This window comes from Podarcis liolepis, assembly GCF_965112155.1.
Source record: "Podarcis liolepis genome assembly, chromosome: 1".
NCBI classification, from domain to species: Eukaryota; Metazoa; Chordata; class Lepidosauria; order Squamata; family Lacertidae; genus Podarcis; species Podarcis liolepis.
The window spans coordinates 106171081-106187330 of record NC_139554.1 but is presented as its reverse complement, the minus strand read 5'-3'; the positions used below and the strand labels follow the sequence as shown (position 1 = coordinate 106187330).

At 42.3% G+C, this 16250-nt stretch overlaps 1 protein-coding gene across 26 annotated transcripts in view; it reads left to right on the top strand.

Moving 5' to 3' along the window:
• BAZ2B (bromodomain adjacent to zinc finger domain 2B) overlaps positions 1–16250 on the top strand; it is a 192019-nt gene that overhangs the window by 115089 nt on the left and 60680 nt on the right. For 23 of the 26 annotated variants that reach the window (XM_083492845.1, XM_083492830.1, XM_083492832.1 and 20 more), the window contains 6 exons: positions 2664–2825; positions 5424–5617; positions 7631–7849; positions 9182–9577; positions 13016–13640; positions 14849–15148. In XM_083492845.1, coding sequence (XP_083348971.1) covers positions 2664–2825; positions 5424–5617; positions 7631–7849; positions 9182–9577; positions 13016–13640; positions 14849–15148 — 1896 coding nt within the window. Of the gene's footprint in view, positions 1–2663; positions 2826–5423; positions 5618–7630; positions 7850–8671; positions 8847–9181; positions 9578–13015; positions 13641–14848; positions 15149–16250 lie in introns of those variants that run through there. The other 3 variants (XM_083492839.1, XM_083492838.1, XM_083492840.1) reach the window with 2 other exon arrangements.

Genomic DNA, 16250 nt, shown 5'->3' with positions numbered 1-16250 from the left:
ATGTCATCTCAGACACATCCCAGACATGGTGGCACATCTGTTATCATCATGAATAGCGATTTCATGACTACTGGCATGCCATAGATCTTTATGGACCTATGATGCTCACATACAGTTCCCACATGAGCACTAGGAATACCATTGCTGTTATTCTGGTACCAACAAAACTCCAAATACAGTGGAGATACAGTTATAGATACCATACATTTTAACGCACGTGGGAGCCGCAGTTTGTTAAGGGTGCTGAGAATTGTAGCTCTGTGAGGGGTAAACTACAGTGTGGGTATGACTATAACCTTAAAGGTATCTCTATGATGAAAGTGAGCAGGGGTGGTGGTGGTGGGAAAATCCTTACACAAGTAGGAAGTTCTGCCTACACAAGGAGTTGTTGCACACTGGTCTCTTGCCTGCTCTCCTAGATAGTTCCTGTTTTCACATACCCATTTTTTACTTTGCTCTTTTTCCTAAACAATGCTGCCGGTTACTTTCGTGCCACTTAGTTATTTCCTCTTTTGTTGTGTTTGTGTCATTGCTCTCTTTCAAGTCAAAATAGTAATCCATGTTGCAGTTTCCTGCGTAATATATGTCTGCTTGAATATATGTTCAAGCAGACATCTGCTCACTCAAGACTTCCCCCTAGAAGCCCCCTGTGCTCCCCACATCTCTGGACACTCACCCAACCCCATAAAGCAGATTTGGGATGTTGCATGGAGGGAGAGTTCCTGCTGGTATAGATTGAAACCAGTGAATGCCACTCCAGCTTCTAGAGGACCGTCCAGAGAGCAAACCAACACCAGAGAACCACTCTCTATTTGAAAGAGTTCTCTATTAGAAGAGTGGTCCAATGTAAAGATCAAGAACCCTAAAAAGGGTGAGCAGGGACTTTGAAGTTGCTCATCAGTAAGTCCTGCCCAACAGGACACTCACTCAGAGGTCACCTGATCACAGTCTCCCCACTATGGTGTGATGCATTGTTGTTCAATTTAAATTTGAGTAATTCTATACATATAAATTAGTACATGCAGATTTTATGCAAATTGGGTTGTTGTTTTTTAACCCTCCTCTTTGGTAATTCGTAAGTGGCCACTATAACATAATAGTCCTGACATCATATTTCCTACCATCAACTTTTCCCACTTTTTTCTTACCTTCCTTTCAGGCTGAGTGATATGTAGTCTGAAACCTGCTATCAAAAACATTGATATAAATTAGGTGCAAATTAATTCCATTAATTTGCCTAGAATTGCTGGATTCCAGCTTCGCTTCCGTATAATGATGGCAGACTGCTTGTTGTTGGCACAATTTCTGTCTTCATTCACTGAGGAACTTGATGTATGAACCGTAGAAAGCCCTCCTGCAGAGCACCGGGAGCAAGGGAGGTTTTAGAGCAAACTTGATTACATAAAGATTTTGAATGGCATCACCTCTAAGCTTGCCTGCTTTCCTTTTAAAGTTTATCTTTTATATATATATAAAAGCATAATTGCACATAGGAATCTTTGCAAGACCAATTTCCAAGATGAGAACATCTTGTCATCTGCTCCTCAAACTTGCCTGTGTAGATTGTTCCCTACTGGGTGTTTTCTAGTTTTCTGCCCATTTTATATTTTTAATCATGGTAGGTAATAGAGATACTGTTATTTCCCTTAGAAGCCTCTTCCAAAATCAGTGCTCGATTTGGGCTAATGAGCAGCAGTGGGAAGAACTTTAAAAAGATAAATAACTTAGATTGTATATTTTAAAATCTTTTCATCTTTTTTAACTGGCTTAGGCTGCAATCATTTACACACTGCCCTGGGAGTAAGTCCCACTGAACTCAACAGGGTTTACTTCTGAGTAGACATGTATCAAATTGTGTTGCATAGCAAAAGCTGCTAACATCACTCTAGAAAAATCATTGTTTGCAAGTCCCAGGCAGCCCTAAAGGGAAAGCTCTGTTAATCAGTGTGGTTTTTTTCATTTACCAGGAAAGGGATTGCCTTTTTTCCCCTTTTTTTCTGCACATCTCAGATATTTTGAAACTTGTGTCAGTTTGACTTGACTCCCATGTTATAGGGAGCACATTCCTGTAGATTTTATAATGTCCTCCTTCTAAATCACGAAACAATAACTAGCGTTCTATTCTGCTGACACTTTTGTAAAAAACAAACAAACACATTGATTCCATGTGAACATTTAAAAAGATACTAGTGTGCATTACTGATGACTTGGGGGTTGCTGTCAAAAAACCGCATCCCTATGTATGTCATGTTTAAAATGTGGCTCTGGTTTTACAGGCAAGGTTAAAGACTTTGCTAACCAAAAACCAGAACAAGTGGATAAAAGGTGGTATACAAATTTATTGAAAAACAACAATTTCTGCATAAGCTTAGTACCAGCAAATCAGGATGAATGCTAAAAAAAAAACAGATTGTCTGGAAAAGCCCACAAGCTGTATTTTCAGTTGCTTATTGCATTTAATTCAAAGTTGATAGTTGTGCCTTGACTCTGTTTATTAAAAAAAGGAGCAATACAGAAAATGATAACACCTGAGCATTTTAAAGGCAGGACTTCCGGTTACTATTAATGTCCAGCAGCAGATCTGCTCAGGAACTGTGTATGGAATTGCCCAGAGGGAAATCCTCAAATAACTCTCTTCATTTTCTTTGCTCTGGTTTGTACAGAATGGTGGCGAAATGCAGACATGCACTCGCGTACTGGCACAACTTTCTTCCCATCCCTTATTGGAATATCTCCTTTGTTTGCTCCTCCCGCTCAAAATCATGATTCCACTTCATTCCATTCGAGGACTGCCGGAAAAAGTACCCGAGGCAATTTGGAGAAAGGTAAGCCATGAAACATAAAATGTAAGTAAGGTAACCTCAGAAACAACAATGTAAATAAGGTGTGCCACAGCTGACCCTCTCTCCCTGTGGAGCTTATATTCCTGATACACCTGGATCATATGTGCATGTTGCAGGCAAGGCCGCTCCACTTCCGGGTGGGGCTGTGTTGCGGGCAGACCTGGTTGGCCGGGGTGGTGGTGGTGGTAGCATGGCTTACCCCTTTTAAGCAGCTGCGCGGCCGGGGAATCTCCCTTCTTGTTCCAGCCTCAGTTAATGAAATATTGCAGTGTAGATCTTCAACAGGAGCCACCAGGTCCTCCTGCTCTGTTATTCGTCTTAACCTTTTTTATATCTTTGCAGCCTGCGTGTTACTTGCAATTAGCAAGCGCAGAGGAGAAGTAAAAGGTTTTTCTTTTTGTAGTATGGGGCTAGCCTTCTCTCTCTCTAGAAACCAAAGCCTTTTATCTCAGTTCAGGCATTATACTAGATAAGCATTAAGCCTATTTGTTTATAATTCTAAGTGCTGAGTTTTAAAATGCCCATGAATGTTGGCCTTCAGAATATGCTATTTGTTTTAATAAAGCGCACCTGTTTGAAATGTATGGTATAGATGTATTTCAGTGCAGTGTCACTGTGCATCATCTCCCTATGTTTTTGTTTTTTTTAAATAGCAAGTAAATGTTTATTATTTCCACTGTGGATAAACTGTCCATATTAGTTCAACTGCACTGTCATTGCGCATCCTCTCGCTTTGTGTTTCAAAAACAGTGATTTTTAATACGGATGAAAATAGGTCAGTGCTATTTTTGTAGGAAAAGAGGTGCTGGAACTCACCATGAACGCCTCCCTTGTTCTCTTATAATTACAATGATGCCCACCTGATGAGCCGGAACTCAGTTCTGTCGGGGGGGGGGGAGAGCCCTGAATAGGACTATTGGTTCATGAGGCAGACAGTTCCCATGAAACAGTTGGATTTTCCCAGTATCACGGGATAAACCGTGCATATTAACTCAGTATATGTGTAAAGTCCTGGATTTAATCCACAGCAGCTCATGTGAAAAAGTCTCATGTATCCAAACTCCCCTCAAGACCTTCAGAAACTGCTGTTAGTAAAAAAAGATACCGTATTTTTCCATATATAAGACTAGGTTTTTCCCCCATCTCCCCCCATTTACTTAAATCTGAGTCCCCCAAAATAGGAGGCGTCTTATACATTGGGGCGTTTTATAGATGGAAAAATACGGTAGTACTCAGCTTACAATGGTCTGACTTTGTATAGAATAGCTTCACACCATTTTCAGATAATAATAATAATAATAATAATAATAATAATAATAATAATAATAATTTATTATTTGTACCCCGCCCATCTGGCTGGGTTTCCCCAGCCACTCTGGGCGGCTTCCACAGAAACCAAAAAACACTAAAATATCATACATTAAAAGCTTCCCTGAATAGGGCAGCCTTAAGATGTCTTCTGAATGTCAGGTAGTTGTCCATCACCTTGACATCCGATGGGAGGGCATTCCACAGGGCGGGCGCCACCACCGAAAAGGCCCTCTGCCTGGTTCCCTGTAGCTTCGCTTCTCGCAATGAGGGAACCGCCAGAAGGCCCTCGGCGCTGGACCTCAGTGTCCGGGCAGAACGATGGGGGTGGAGACGCTCCTTCAGGTATACTGGGCTGAAGCCGTTTAGGGCTTTAAAGGTCAACACCAGCACTTTGAATTGTGCTCGGAAACGTACTGGGAGCCAATGTAGGTCTTTCAAGACCGGTGTTATGTGGTCTCGGCGGCCGCCCCCAGTCACCAGTCTAGCTGCCGCATTCTGGATTAGCTGTAGTTTCCGAGTCACCTTCAAAGGTAGCCCCACGTAGAGTGCATTGCAGTAGTCCAAGCGGGAGATAACTAGAGCATGCACCACTCTGGCCAGACAGTCCGCGGGCAGGTAGGGTCTCAGCCTGCGTACCAGGTGGAGTTGGTAGACAGCTGCCCTGGATACAGAATTGACCTGCGCCTCCATGGACAGCTGTGAGTCCAAAATGACTCCCAGGCTACGCACCTGGTCCTTCAGGGGCACAGTTACCCTATTCAGGACCAGGGAGTCCTCCACACCAGCCCACCCCCTGTCCCCCAAAAACAGTACTTCTGTCTTGTCAGATGAGGTATTGTAGATTTTTGGGGTTTCTTACCTTCTGCTATTCAGATATTTAGCTTTCTATTCAATGGTTGCAGGAAAGGTCTTTTTGAGAGATGGCATATGTTTCTTTAATTACCTTTCTGTCCGCCCGTCCGCCCCCATTTACAGCTTTGCCCTTTAGATTAAGGAAGTTTGCTGTAGGAAATGTGCCTAACAACTCCTGGCAAAATTGCTGGTATTGCTGTTGATGTTACTTGATTCTTTCCATTTAACTAGTTCTGATGTTTTAAAACATGTCCAGAGTAAGCATATTGTATTATTTTACTTAATAGTCTTCAAACATGTATCCAGAACCCTCTTTTAAATGCTCACCATTACAGTTAGTGCGCGAACCTGTTCAACTCTTAACTTTGATATTATGTTTGCTGAAGTTCAATTTTCTTTTAAAATTTCTTTTTCAAGGTGTTAATGGTTCAGTAAATGGCAACAGTACCATTTCAGTATCGGGCAGCAACACGTCTGTATTATCTACCACCACTGCAAGTTCTGCCGGACAAGCAAAGGTTATAACCGTAGTGGGAGGAAGTCGCAAATGTAACCAAGAACAAAATAAAAACCAGATTCTGGATGCCAGAGCTGACAAGATTAAAGATAAGGTAATCACAGTGATGAATCTTACTTTAAGTCTTACATTGGGACCTCTGGTTACAAACACTTCGGGTTACAGACTCCACTAACCCAGAAGTAGTACCTCGGGTTAAGAGCTTTACCTCAGAATGAGAACAGAAATCGCACGGCAGCAGGAGGCCCCATTAGCTAAAGTGGTACCTCAGGTTAAGAACGGTTTCAGGTTAAGAATGGACCTCTGGAACGAATTAAGTACATAACCAGAGGTACCACTGTATTCACTTTAGTCTAGCAAGGAGAAAAGCAGGTCCCATTCTGAACTGGAAACAGCCAGTGTTAAAGGAGATAGATATGCACACAGCCCTGTGAAGCTTGATGGATGTGTCTGCTGATAAGAATGTGCATATTTTGGGGGTCACTAGTTGCATGCAACACTTTTAATGTATAGCGTTAGAAGAACCGGATCAGGCTTGAAGAGAGCCTATTAATAAAGATCCAACACGTTAGACGTTTCAGGTGATTGCACATAGTTCCAGGTTGCATGGAAGCCTTTTTGTGTACAACTGTATGTGCAAAGGCCCTCTACTTTCAGGAGGGGGTAATAAGTGCACATGGCATGAAGGTGAGGCTCTTCAGCACAGCCCCTCTTGTGCATTGGATAAGTAAAACACCTGAATAGGACTATTGGCACACAGGACTGATACTGTAATACATGTATTCTCCCAGGATGATGGCCGATCACATGGGCTATGGCTCACCTGTCATCGGAAGGCAGGAAATGCACCCAAAGTTGAATGAAGTAGGTGTGGCTTGGTCCTCCTCAACCCCACTTGGGAGTAAAATGCCCAAAGAGTGCTATTGGCACATAGGACCAGGAAAGTCACTGTTGGATGCTGATTAGGTAGTAACAATGTGACAAAGGCTGCAATCCTGTGCACACTTTTTGGAGAGTAGTTTACATTGAACTTAATGGGTCTTAGTCTCCCAACTAAACAAGAACAGGCTATACATTTGGTCTGGTTCGCAGTGTTTCTCAACCTGTGGGTCCCCAGATGCTGTTGGACTACAACTCCCACCATTCCTAGCCAGCATAACCAGGTTGTTGTAGTCCAACATCTGGAGACCCACAGGTTGAGAACCACTGTGCTAGACTGAATGTTAAATACAGGTGTCCAATAATTTAATCAGCTGATAGGTACTAAACTTCTGCATGGTCCAAAACAATGGTTGTGTTGGCATTGCAGTGCAGGTAGAAACACATGCCCTCTACCACACCTTGCAGTACAAAACGGGCACAACACTGGATGAAGTTCGTTCAGATGTGTGTCTGCATCCAATATTTTATAGGGCTTCTGATCTAGCAGCAGAACCTGTGCGTGGAAGCCTCCTCCATATGCCCAGTTCTCTGTGCAGTAGCACACATCAGAACAACAACGCCTAGTAATAGTGTTAGTTCATATTTGACAGGGCAGCTATGTAGACATTGAAATAGTTAACAGTTGTGCACCCTTATGCTTAACAGGAGAATGGTCTTCCAATTTGATAAGCTACCATTTGGAAGAACTAGTTGATTGAAACAAATCCTTTGAAAATCATGCTGCCCAGTAGATCAGCATGAATGTCTGTTATATAATACTTCAGAGTTGCTAGTTGTTTTGTTTTGCATCTCACGATTCCTTCAGAATAGGCCACAATTATCCCCATTTGACAGATGGAGAACTAAGGTAGAAGGGTAATGAATTTCCCATGTACTTCATGGTGAAATCGTGGTAGAGGCAGGACCTGAACAGAGTTCATATGGTTCAAGCCCAACACTCTGTTCGTGGTCACATGTTAACTAGAGGAAAGTGAAGTGCACCTCAAAGGGCTTTTAATTATGTTCATAGTGTATTTTAGAACTGGACACTAATGTGCTTCCCTCCTTTGCTTTTTTTTAAAAAAGTAATAAACGAATGAAATTAATTACAATGCCATCGGTAAAAGCTGGTGATTCATATGATTAAAACATTATTTAATGCGCATCCTTTTATCTTTCTTTTTAGAAATCTAGAAAGAAAGCAGTAGATAGTTCCAGCAACAGTGAAAGTGATTCTGGCTCCTCTTCAGACACCTCCAGCGAAGGCATTAGTAGCAGTGACTCAGATGATTTGGATGAAGATGAAGAGGAGGAAGAGGAGGAAGAGGAAGATCAAAGTGCTGAAGAAAGCGAAGAGGATGACTCTGATTCAGAGAGTGAAGCACAGCAGAAAAATAAGAACAAGGTGTGGTAATGTTAAGAACTGCCTTATGTTACTGAATAGTCTTTTTATTTTTTTTACAGGCCAGTCTCTATATGGTTGACTGAGGAACTGGTTGGTGCAAAACCTATTTTGGCAGCAGTTAAAGTTGCTGTTGTTTTGTCATGCAGGCATGGCAAAAACCGTCAGATTTTCTCAGAATTTTTGAAACATAATGTGTATTAATTGAACTGGTTCACTGGCTGGAGGCTTTAAAAGAAAATGGTGAGGAAGCTACTAACTAAAGGGACAGTAGCCCTGAAAAGCTTCCATTGTGCTTTGCCACGCCAGTCAGAATATGCTGGCATTGCAGTTGTAGTGTAAGAGAAAAACACCACAAAGCAAGTCTAAAAAGAGAAACACAGAGAACACTGCACTACCAGGCATTGGCAATGGCATCCTCTCTGTGCTTTAAACTAAGTGGACGTATGTGTAAAAGCTAGGTATGGTATTTCCTACAGATAAACAGCTGGTTTAGAGGCAACCACAGTTATTTTTCCTCTTAGAAAGAAGCCTGTTTTTTTAAAAAAAACCGTTCCTCAGCTGAAACAAGCCATCCTAACCCAGGCTGTTAATGGTTTACTAAAGGAATTAAAAGGTGTAAGATAGAACTAAGGCACCAGAGATTAGTTGTCCAGTAATCTATGAAGCAACTAACCCCAGTGCCATTTTATTTTATTGTAAACTGGGAAAATATAAAGTAGACATCAGGCAAATGAATTAATCTGTGTCGCAAAGGTTGAGATGTCTTCTTGAGTGTTGCCATGGCTACTGAATTCTGTTTACAGCTGCTCTTTTCCTCACATAGCAGTTAACGCCGTCCAGTAACCAGTAACCAGAATGCAAACCCCAGGGTTCCGTTAGGTTGATAGTATAGCATACATTCAAAAGTAACTGAATTTTCAAAGCTCTCTTTCCCAGCCAAACCTTAGCTTCACATAGTGAAAGGACCTTACAGGAAATAAGCTGAAGAAGATATACTGTAAGGTTATTTTAAGTTTATTACACCGTTAAAAAGTTGTATGTCTTGGGGGGGGGGGTGCGCACACGCGCGCGCACACACACACACACACGCTTTGTGGATGTTTGTTTGTTCTAAGTATGCCAGTGGCAGTCTACAACATGTTTGTATTGTATACTTGGGGGACTAATTTAGCAAGCCTTATGGACTAGATCTTCAGTGTTAAGTGCGTGTGTGTGCGCACGCGCATAAATATTTATTTTCTATTTCACTATGTTTCCGGTACCTCACTTTTCTACATATTGTTTCCAATGCAGCTAAGGAGAAATCAAGATAAACGTTTTCTGTGTTTGCAGGTGCTAATGCATAGCGGACCAGACATGAAAGCCGATGGACAAAAATCCCAGGAAAAGCCCCAGGAAAAGAGAACACACCAGCCAATACCTCTTGTGTCTGATAGCCAGACTCACCCGTCATTCCAGTCCCAGCAGAAGCAGCCTCAGGTTTTGTCACAGCAGCTTCCCTTTATTTTCCAAAGCTCTCAGGCAAAGGAGGAATCTGTGAACAAACACACAAGCGTAATACAGTCTACGGGATTGGTGCCCAATGTGAACCCTTTGTCTTTGGTAAATCAAGCCAAAAAGGAAACTTTCTTAAAACTTATAATTCCTTCTCCTGATCTACTCAAGGCAGGGAATAAAAATACCTCTGAAGAACCTAGCCCATTGACCATTGATGTAAGATCAAACCGGGTGAGAATATATAAGTTTTCTTTGTACACTTTCTGTACTCTGTGGAAGGGTTCATATTCCATTAATATCATGATTGTTGTTGTGTTGTTGTTTTTTATTTTTAAAAAATTATATTGGAATCCATAAAAATTTAAGGTGATCTTTTAGTTGCACATAGTGGAAGGTTTAACACTATTGCTTTTTAAAACTGTACACTATAAAGAGTTTAAGGTTTCCAGTGCAATCCTTTACTCAGCAGTAAAACGCCATTGAACACAATACTCCCAGGTAAGTGTGTTCAGGAATGCAACCTTAATGGTATAACATTAGAATTTTAAAACAATATTTTGGAAATTGTGTTATGTTCATCTGCAATACCTGCTTCTCAGAATCAGTAGCTGAAAATTCTTCCTGTAGATAGTAAGAATGCAGTCTAGAAATGTCAGCCACTGTGATGCAGTTTGTAGAGTGCTCAGCTGAGTCTGAGGAGGCCCAGTTTCAAATCCCTGGTTCAGCCATGGAGCTTACAGGGTGACCTAGGGCAAGTCACCATGTTTCATCTGTAACCTACCTCGCAGGGTTGTTGAGAGTACAAAATGAGACGAGTGACGAGAACCACGTACACTGCCTTGAGCTCCTTAGAGAACAGGGAGAATATAAATGCAACAAATATCCTGACACATGATTTACAGCATTTTCCAGAGCTGATACTGTTGCTCCAGTGGTGGAGGAACTTGCTTGCCCCTTTCTCCTCCACCATGCAGGTAATATATAGTGGGAACTTACTGCTTGCTCCACATGCATGCCCAATCATGCACAGGCCAAGCTTACATCATCTCCTTACCTCCTTTGGAAGAATCACATTCATCCTGGATTTCCACTCCATCACATTTTCAGGTGGAGTGCTTGTTCTCCACTAGATAAGCCTTCTCCAACCTGGTGTCCTCAAAATGTTTTGGACTCCGCTTGCCATCACCTCCTGCCAGCATGACAAATAGCCCAAACATCTGAAGGCCATGAGGTTGGGAAGGTTGCACTGTGACTTAGACAGGAGCTCAATTCACATTTAATGATGTGAGCCATGAACCTTGAAGACAGCCTACCGTTGTGTGTTGGTGCATGCAGCCCAATCACTTCCACTTTGCTGTCTCCTCTGATTAGCTTCTTGTGATATTTTGATATCCAGGATCATGGCTTGTTTTTCCCTAAGAAGCCAGGCTTGCTAGCCAGACTTAGACCAAAGTTTTTTGTTGGCTTACAAGTCCTGGATTAATAGAGCTAATCACTTTGCCCAATGGCAAAGCCAGTCCTGATAGGCGGCCCTAGTCAGGAAGCAGAGTCTCAGAGCTCCTTCAGACTTTCCAAGGAAGTAGGAGATGAACTTGCACTTTCTCCATGCTTGTCCAAAGGTGTGCTTGTCTGCCATTACAGAGAGTCTTTAAATGAGACTCACAAGCAAGGCAAAAGAAAGCCCAGGTTCCTTTCTTACTGGCTTCTTGGAATGTCCTAAACCTCTGTTAGATCTGTAGACTGCAGTCCTTTGGAAAAATAGATGGAGCAAAAATGAACATGCGCTACCAACCTTGGAAAATTTAAGAGGAGCACAATACCAAGGTCCTTATCTTACAAAGTCTTTACAAATCGGTCTTCAGGAAGACAATTGAAGTGACATTTCATTTTTCTTCATGCCTTCTCAGAGTATTGGTGGATTCTTGCTTTTTTGAACACTATGCTGTCATGTACAAGTGTGAAAGCTTTTAGAAAAACCTGAGTGTAATATGAAGGTGGAGCTTTTGTGATCCATTCATGACATGCTTGCAATGAAAGATTGGGATGTTGGATATGCAGATTCCGTTTAAGAATCTCAGTGTCTAAACACTGATGGATTGAAATTGAAAATTCACTCCATTAGAAAAGTCTAACCTAAATTTTTGCCCTTGGTTTCTTAGTTTGGGTTACATAGTGGACATTTTTTTATAATACATTCATAATTCTGCCATGGCAATCCTGTATGATTTCTCACTTTATATTTTCAGTAATTATTACTGTTTTCAGCAGAAGGTATGGTATTCTCATTACGCTTGAAATAGCATGCTTAAGGTATAGTGATAACAACTTCACTTGCATGAATGTAAAAAGAGTTCGATACATAACAGCCAAGCACTAGTTGCCTATTGATATACCCTTATTTTCCTTTGGCTTTCAAAATAGACACATTTATAAAATGCCTCACAAGTTTTTTCAGAGAGCATGAAAGTGTATCTTAACAATGTACCGTATTTTTCGCCCCATAGGACGCACTGCCCCATAGGACGCACCTAGTTTTTTTTGGGGGGGGGAAATAAAGGGAAAAAAATATCCTCCCCCCCCCCAGGCCCGAGCTTCCCCCGACCCCAGCCCCAATAACAGCCTGCTATCCGCAAGCCTAGGGAGCCCGGCGGGAAGTTGCGCTGGTCTCCCCAGGCTTGCGGAGAGCTGTGCGAAGCCCGGGCGCGCACTTCAGCACGCCCCAGGCTTCAGAATGCAGGCAGCTCTGTGCAGCCCTCGGGAGACTGGCACGAAGTCGCGCCGGTCTCCCGAGGGTTGCGCAGAGCTTCCTGAAGCCTGGAGAGCGAGAGGGGTCGGTGCGCACCGACCCCTCTCGCTCTCCAGGCTTCAGCGAAAGCCTGCATTCGCCCCATAGGACGCACACACATTTCCCCTTCATTTTTGGAGGGGAAAAAGTGTGTCCTATAGGGCGAAAAATACGGTACTTACTGACAGCTCATGCTGTCTGTTTCGCAGCTACAGTACAATCCTCAGTTACTAGGTTCTGGTTTTTTGCTGTTATATGCAGATGTATTTGGAACCAGTCTTTAGATATCACTTGTGGTTTCATTTGGTGTGTAGTCACATGGATTATATTTGACAAGAAGGGTTTGAATGGGCAGGTTTTCGGGAAACCTTGGAAGATGGAAACAAATGCTTCTAAACAATTAAAGCCTGCTTTATGCCTTTCTTCTCCAACCCTAAGACTTATGTTAACACCCCATTCCTCAGTCCTTTTTACTCAGATGTAAGCCCCATACCTTAACCCTTCTTCTTTCATAACAAATCTTCGTGACTCCTTTTCTCTTATCAGGTAAATGTCTCAGAGACTAGAATCTTCCATCGTTAACTGTTGGAATACCTTCTGACTCTCTATTCTGCAGTTTTAGTAGTGACTGTTGAGAATGACAAAGAATGCATTCTGTACCTGCAAAATTCTTAGTGAGTCACAGCTCTCAATGAGTCAGTCTTTATTAATTTCTTAATTAAGGCAACCTGCCTCACTTAGGAGGTTCAAAGCAGCTTCCTTGCCCACACAGATTTATATCTTATCTGCCTGTCTTTTGGAAGCGAAAGTTTCAGAGCCCATCTGCTAAACCCATTGCTTACGGCATTTAGCTATATATTTTGTTATCTTTTGTGCTTCTGCAGGAACAGTACAAGCAGACATTCCCAGCACAGTTGAAGAAACACCACGAATCATCTAGGAACCTGAAGAAGGTTATCGCAGCAGTATCAAGTCCAAAGCCAACCAGTTCTCCACCAGCCCATCAAAAACACACCTCTTTAGAAAACAACCATTCTAATCCTTTCTTGACCAATGCACTTTTAGGTAATCATCAGCCCAATGGAGTGATTCAGAGCGTCATTCAGGAAGCTCCTCTGGCACTTACCACCAAATCCAAATCCCAGCCCAAGGTTAACGAAAACGTATCTACTTCCAGCAGCTTAACCTTTTCCTCACCAGTAAATTTAAGCACGGGTGGGAAAAAGACACCAAGCAACCGGACACCTGTTATGTCTTCTACCTCTCCTGTATTACCTGGCCCAGCAAAGGAAAAGGCAGTCAGCAATAATACAATGACAGCAGTGAAAACACAACACAACCACCCTTCCACAAAATCATTGGTTGAACAATTCAGAGGAACTGATTCAGACATTCTTAGCAGTAAAGATTCTGAGGATTCAAATGATGAGGATGATGACGACGACGAGGACGATGAGGATGATGAGGATGAAGACGAGGAAGATGAGGATTCTGATGATAGTCAATCAGGTTTATTTAATTTAAAGAAACTCTTTGCATGTCTTTAGCCTTCTAAAGGCACCCTTGCCCTCCTGCAAATGCTATAAGGTTAATTATTGTCGCCTGGTTTCTATATGGAAATTATAATCTTGGAATGAGAATTATGAAAACGTTAACTGATGAGCCAGCTCAACTGCTAACTTATTCAAAACATTGATTTACCTAGCTTATTCAAAATGTTCTTGATGCTGCTTTAGGAGAGATGACTTTTCAAGTTAGGAGATAGTGAAGAGACAGAGCCATGTAGCTGGGGTGAGACATAGTGGATAACTGCTCAGATGCATGGAGGTTTCTTACTAGTGCGAAGCCTTGAAAACGGTATGGGAAGATGAGTGAGGAGGGTCTGAAGGACTAGTTTAAATAGTTTAGGCTGTAGTCCTATGCATGCTTGTCTAGGAGTAAGCCCTATTGAACACTGTGGGCTTAAGTGGAAACACCTAGGATTGGGGTGTTAGTGCTCCAAATAAGGTTTCCCTAATGGTAAGTTTTACTAGGTGTTATACTATGGTTATAATGGACATTTCCCCCCAATGCAGTTGCATAGTATGCAGCTCTGTACACCCAAGAAGGAGCCAGCATTTTAATTAAGAACTATGTAGCCGAGCGAAAACCATTTTAGATAAAATGCATCTTAATTTTTTTGCCTAATATGTTAAGAGAAGAGCTGGCATGTTTTGCACTAACCAGTGGTGGCTTCCAGTTGTTAAGTCTTTAGCAGACCAGCACAACTTGTGAATGACCAAGCCACATGCTGCCTACCTACCGGACATGTATGGTAGCCCATGCAAAGTCCAAGAAGCTTCTAAAAGAACAGCAGAGGGGTCTAGTCAAGCATTCAGTAGGCTACAATGTGTGGCTGGTGAAGCTGTGTTTGCCTTGCTGGGTCATAAGTTGGACAAGCCAGGAAAGGTCTTCTTTGGGTTACCAAAGTCTTACGTACTTTCAGTAGAAGGGTGGTGACAGTGAATTGCAAAGGAAGAAGGTGATTATATATCTGTGTCAGGATGTGAAACCAATAAATGGGTCTGAAACATACATCACCTTCAATTGGTTGTTCCCTGCACTAAATAGTTCAGAATGCCTGTCCCCACCCCGTCCCCACCCCCAGTCTCAATGAATGCTGGAATGAGAATATATCAATTTCTTGTAATTCATGGTCTTCTCCATTTCCCCCAAAGAATCTGATAGTAATTCGGAAGGGTCTGATACTGAAGGATCTGAAGATGATGAGGAAGAAGATGATAAAGAACCCGATGAATCAGAGACTGATACGGAAGGAGAGAAGTCTTCGATTAAATTGAACAAAATGGCATCCTCTGCCAAAAGCTCTTCCATCAGTCTTGCAGCTTGCTCGACACCACTTAATATCCAAGCAGCAAAGACACCGAGTTCTGCTCCAGCCGCATTATGCCCAGAGTCTCCCTCACCAGCTTTTGTGGGCACACCTTCTCCTGGGCTTTCCTCAAGTACCCACAGCGGTATTGCAGTTTATTTTATATAACAAAATCCCTATCTATATCAGAGAGATGCTTTTTATTGAAATCTAGAAGGGTTCACACCTGTTGAGCCCAGCCTTCCGCAACCTAGTAGTACCTTCCGGATGTTGTTGGACACCCAATTCCCATCAGCCCCAGCCAGCATTGCCGCATGTTGGGGCACCAGGTTGCGGAAGGCTGGTTTAGCACTTCTTAGAATCTGGCCTTGCTTCAATTAAATTATTGCATTTCATCACTACTTAAGATTGTATATTCTGATACAAAGATGAATCTCTGTACTGGGAAAAGAGTGATCTTCACCATGTGTGAATGGCAGAATGTCGATTTCACCCCAGATAGATATAGTGGGAAAATGATACAAACCATGACTGCTAATGACTCAGTACTTCCCTTTCTCCCACAGTGATTTCCCTGTTCTCCTTGTAGGCTGCCAGGCTTGGCTCTGCTTATTCCATATTATTCTCTTCCTTTCCATCCCAAGACTCAAGAGAAGAGAAGCATCAACTGAGTCTAAATTGGTCCTGCTCTTTGGTAGAGCATTGCAAATTAAGACCTGGATACTGTATTTGCCTAAGGGCTTGGACAGTGTTGGGGATTCTCCAACGCTGGATCCACATGACAAACTTTTAAACAACCCAGGGAATGTTTCACTGTAGAAACAGTGCAGTACCATTACATCATCCCCAGGAGTTGCCTGCTTCTGAAACACAAATGGGGCTGTTTCTTTAATAGCTTGATAGGCATTGATACTGTGCCTGATTCACTTCTGCAAAACATGGTAATGGGCACTGACTTGGATAGCTTTAAAAGAGGATTTGACAAATTCATTTTTACCTGGAGATACCAGGATTTGGGGTTGAACCTGTTACCTCTGAGCCATATAAATTCCTAGGAAAGGTGGGCATTGGTCAAGGGCTTGCTGCATGCCACCTTGATCCTCAAAGTATGTGGAAGAAAATTCCACTTAACTATATTAATATAAGCAAGTGTGCTTATGGTAATGTTATTGGTGGTTCTTCATTCTACTAAAACGAAGCTCATTCAGGTTGTAAAAGGGAGCTGTAAAGAAATAGTTTAGTACACT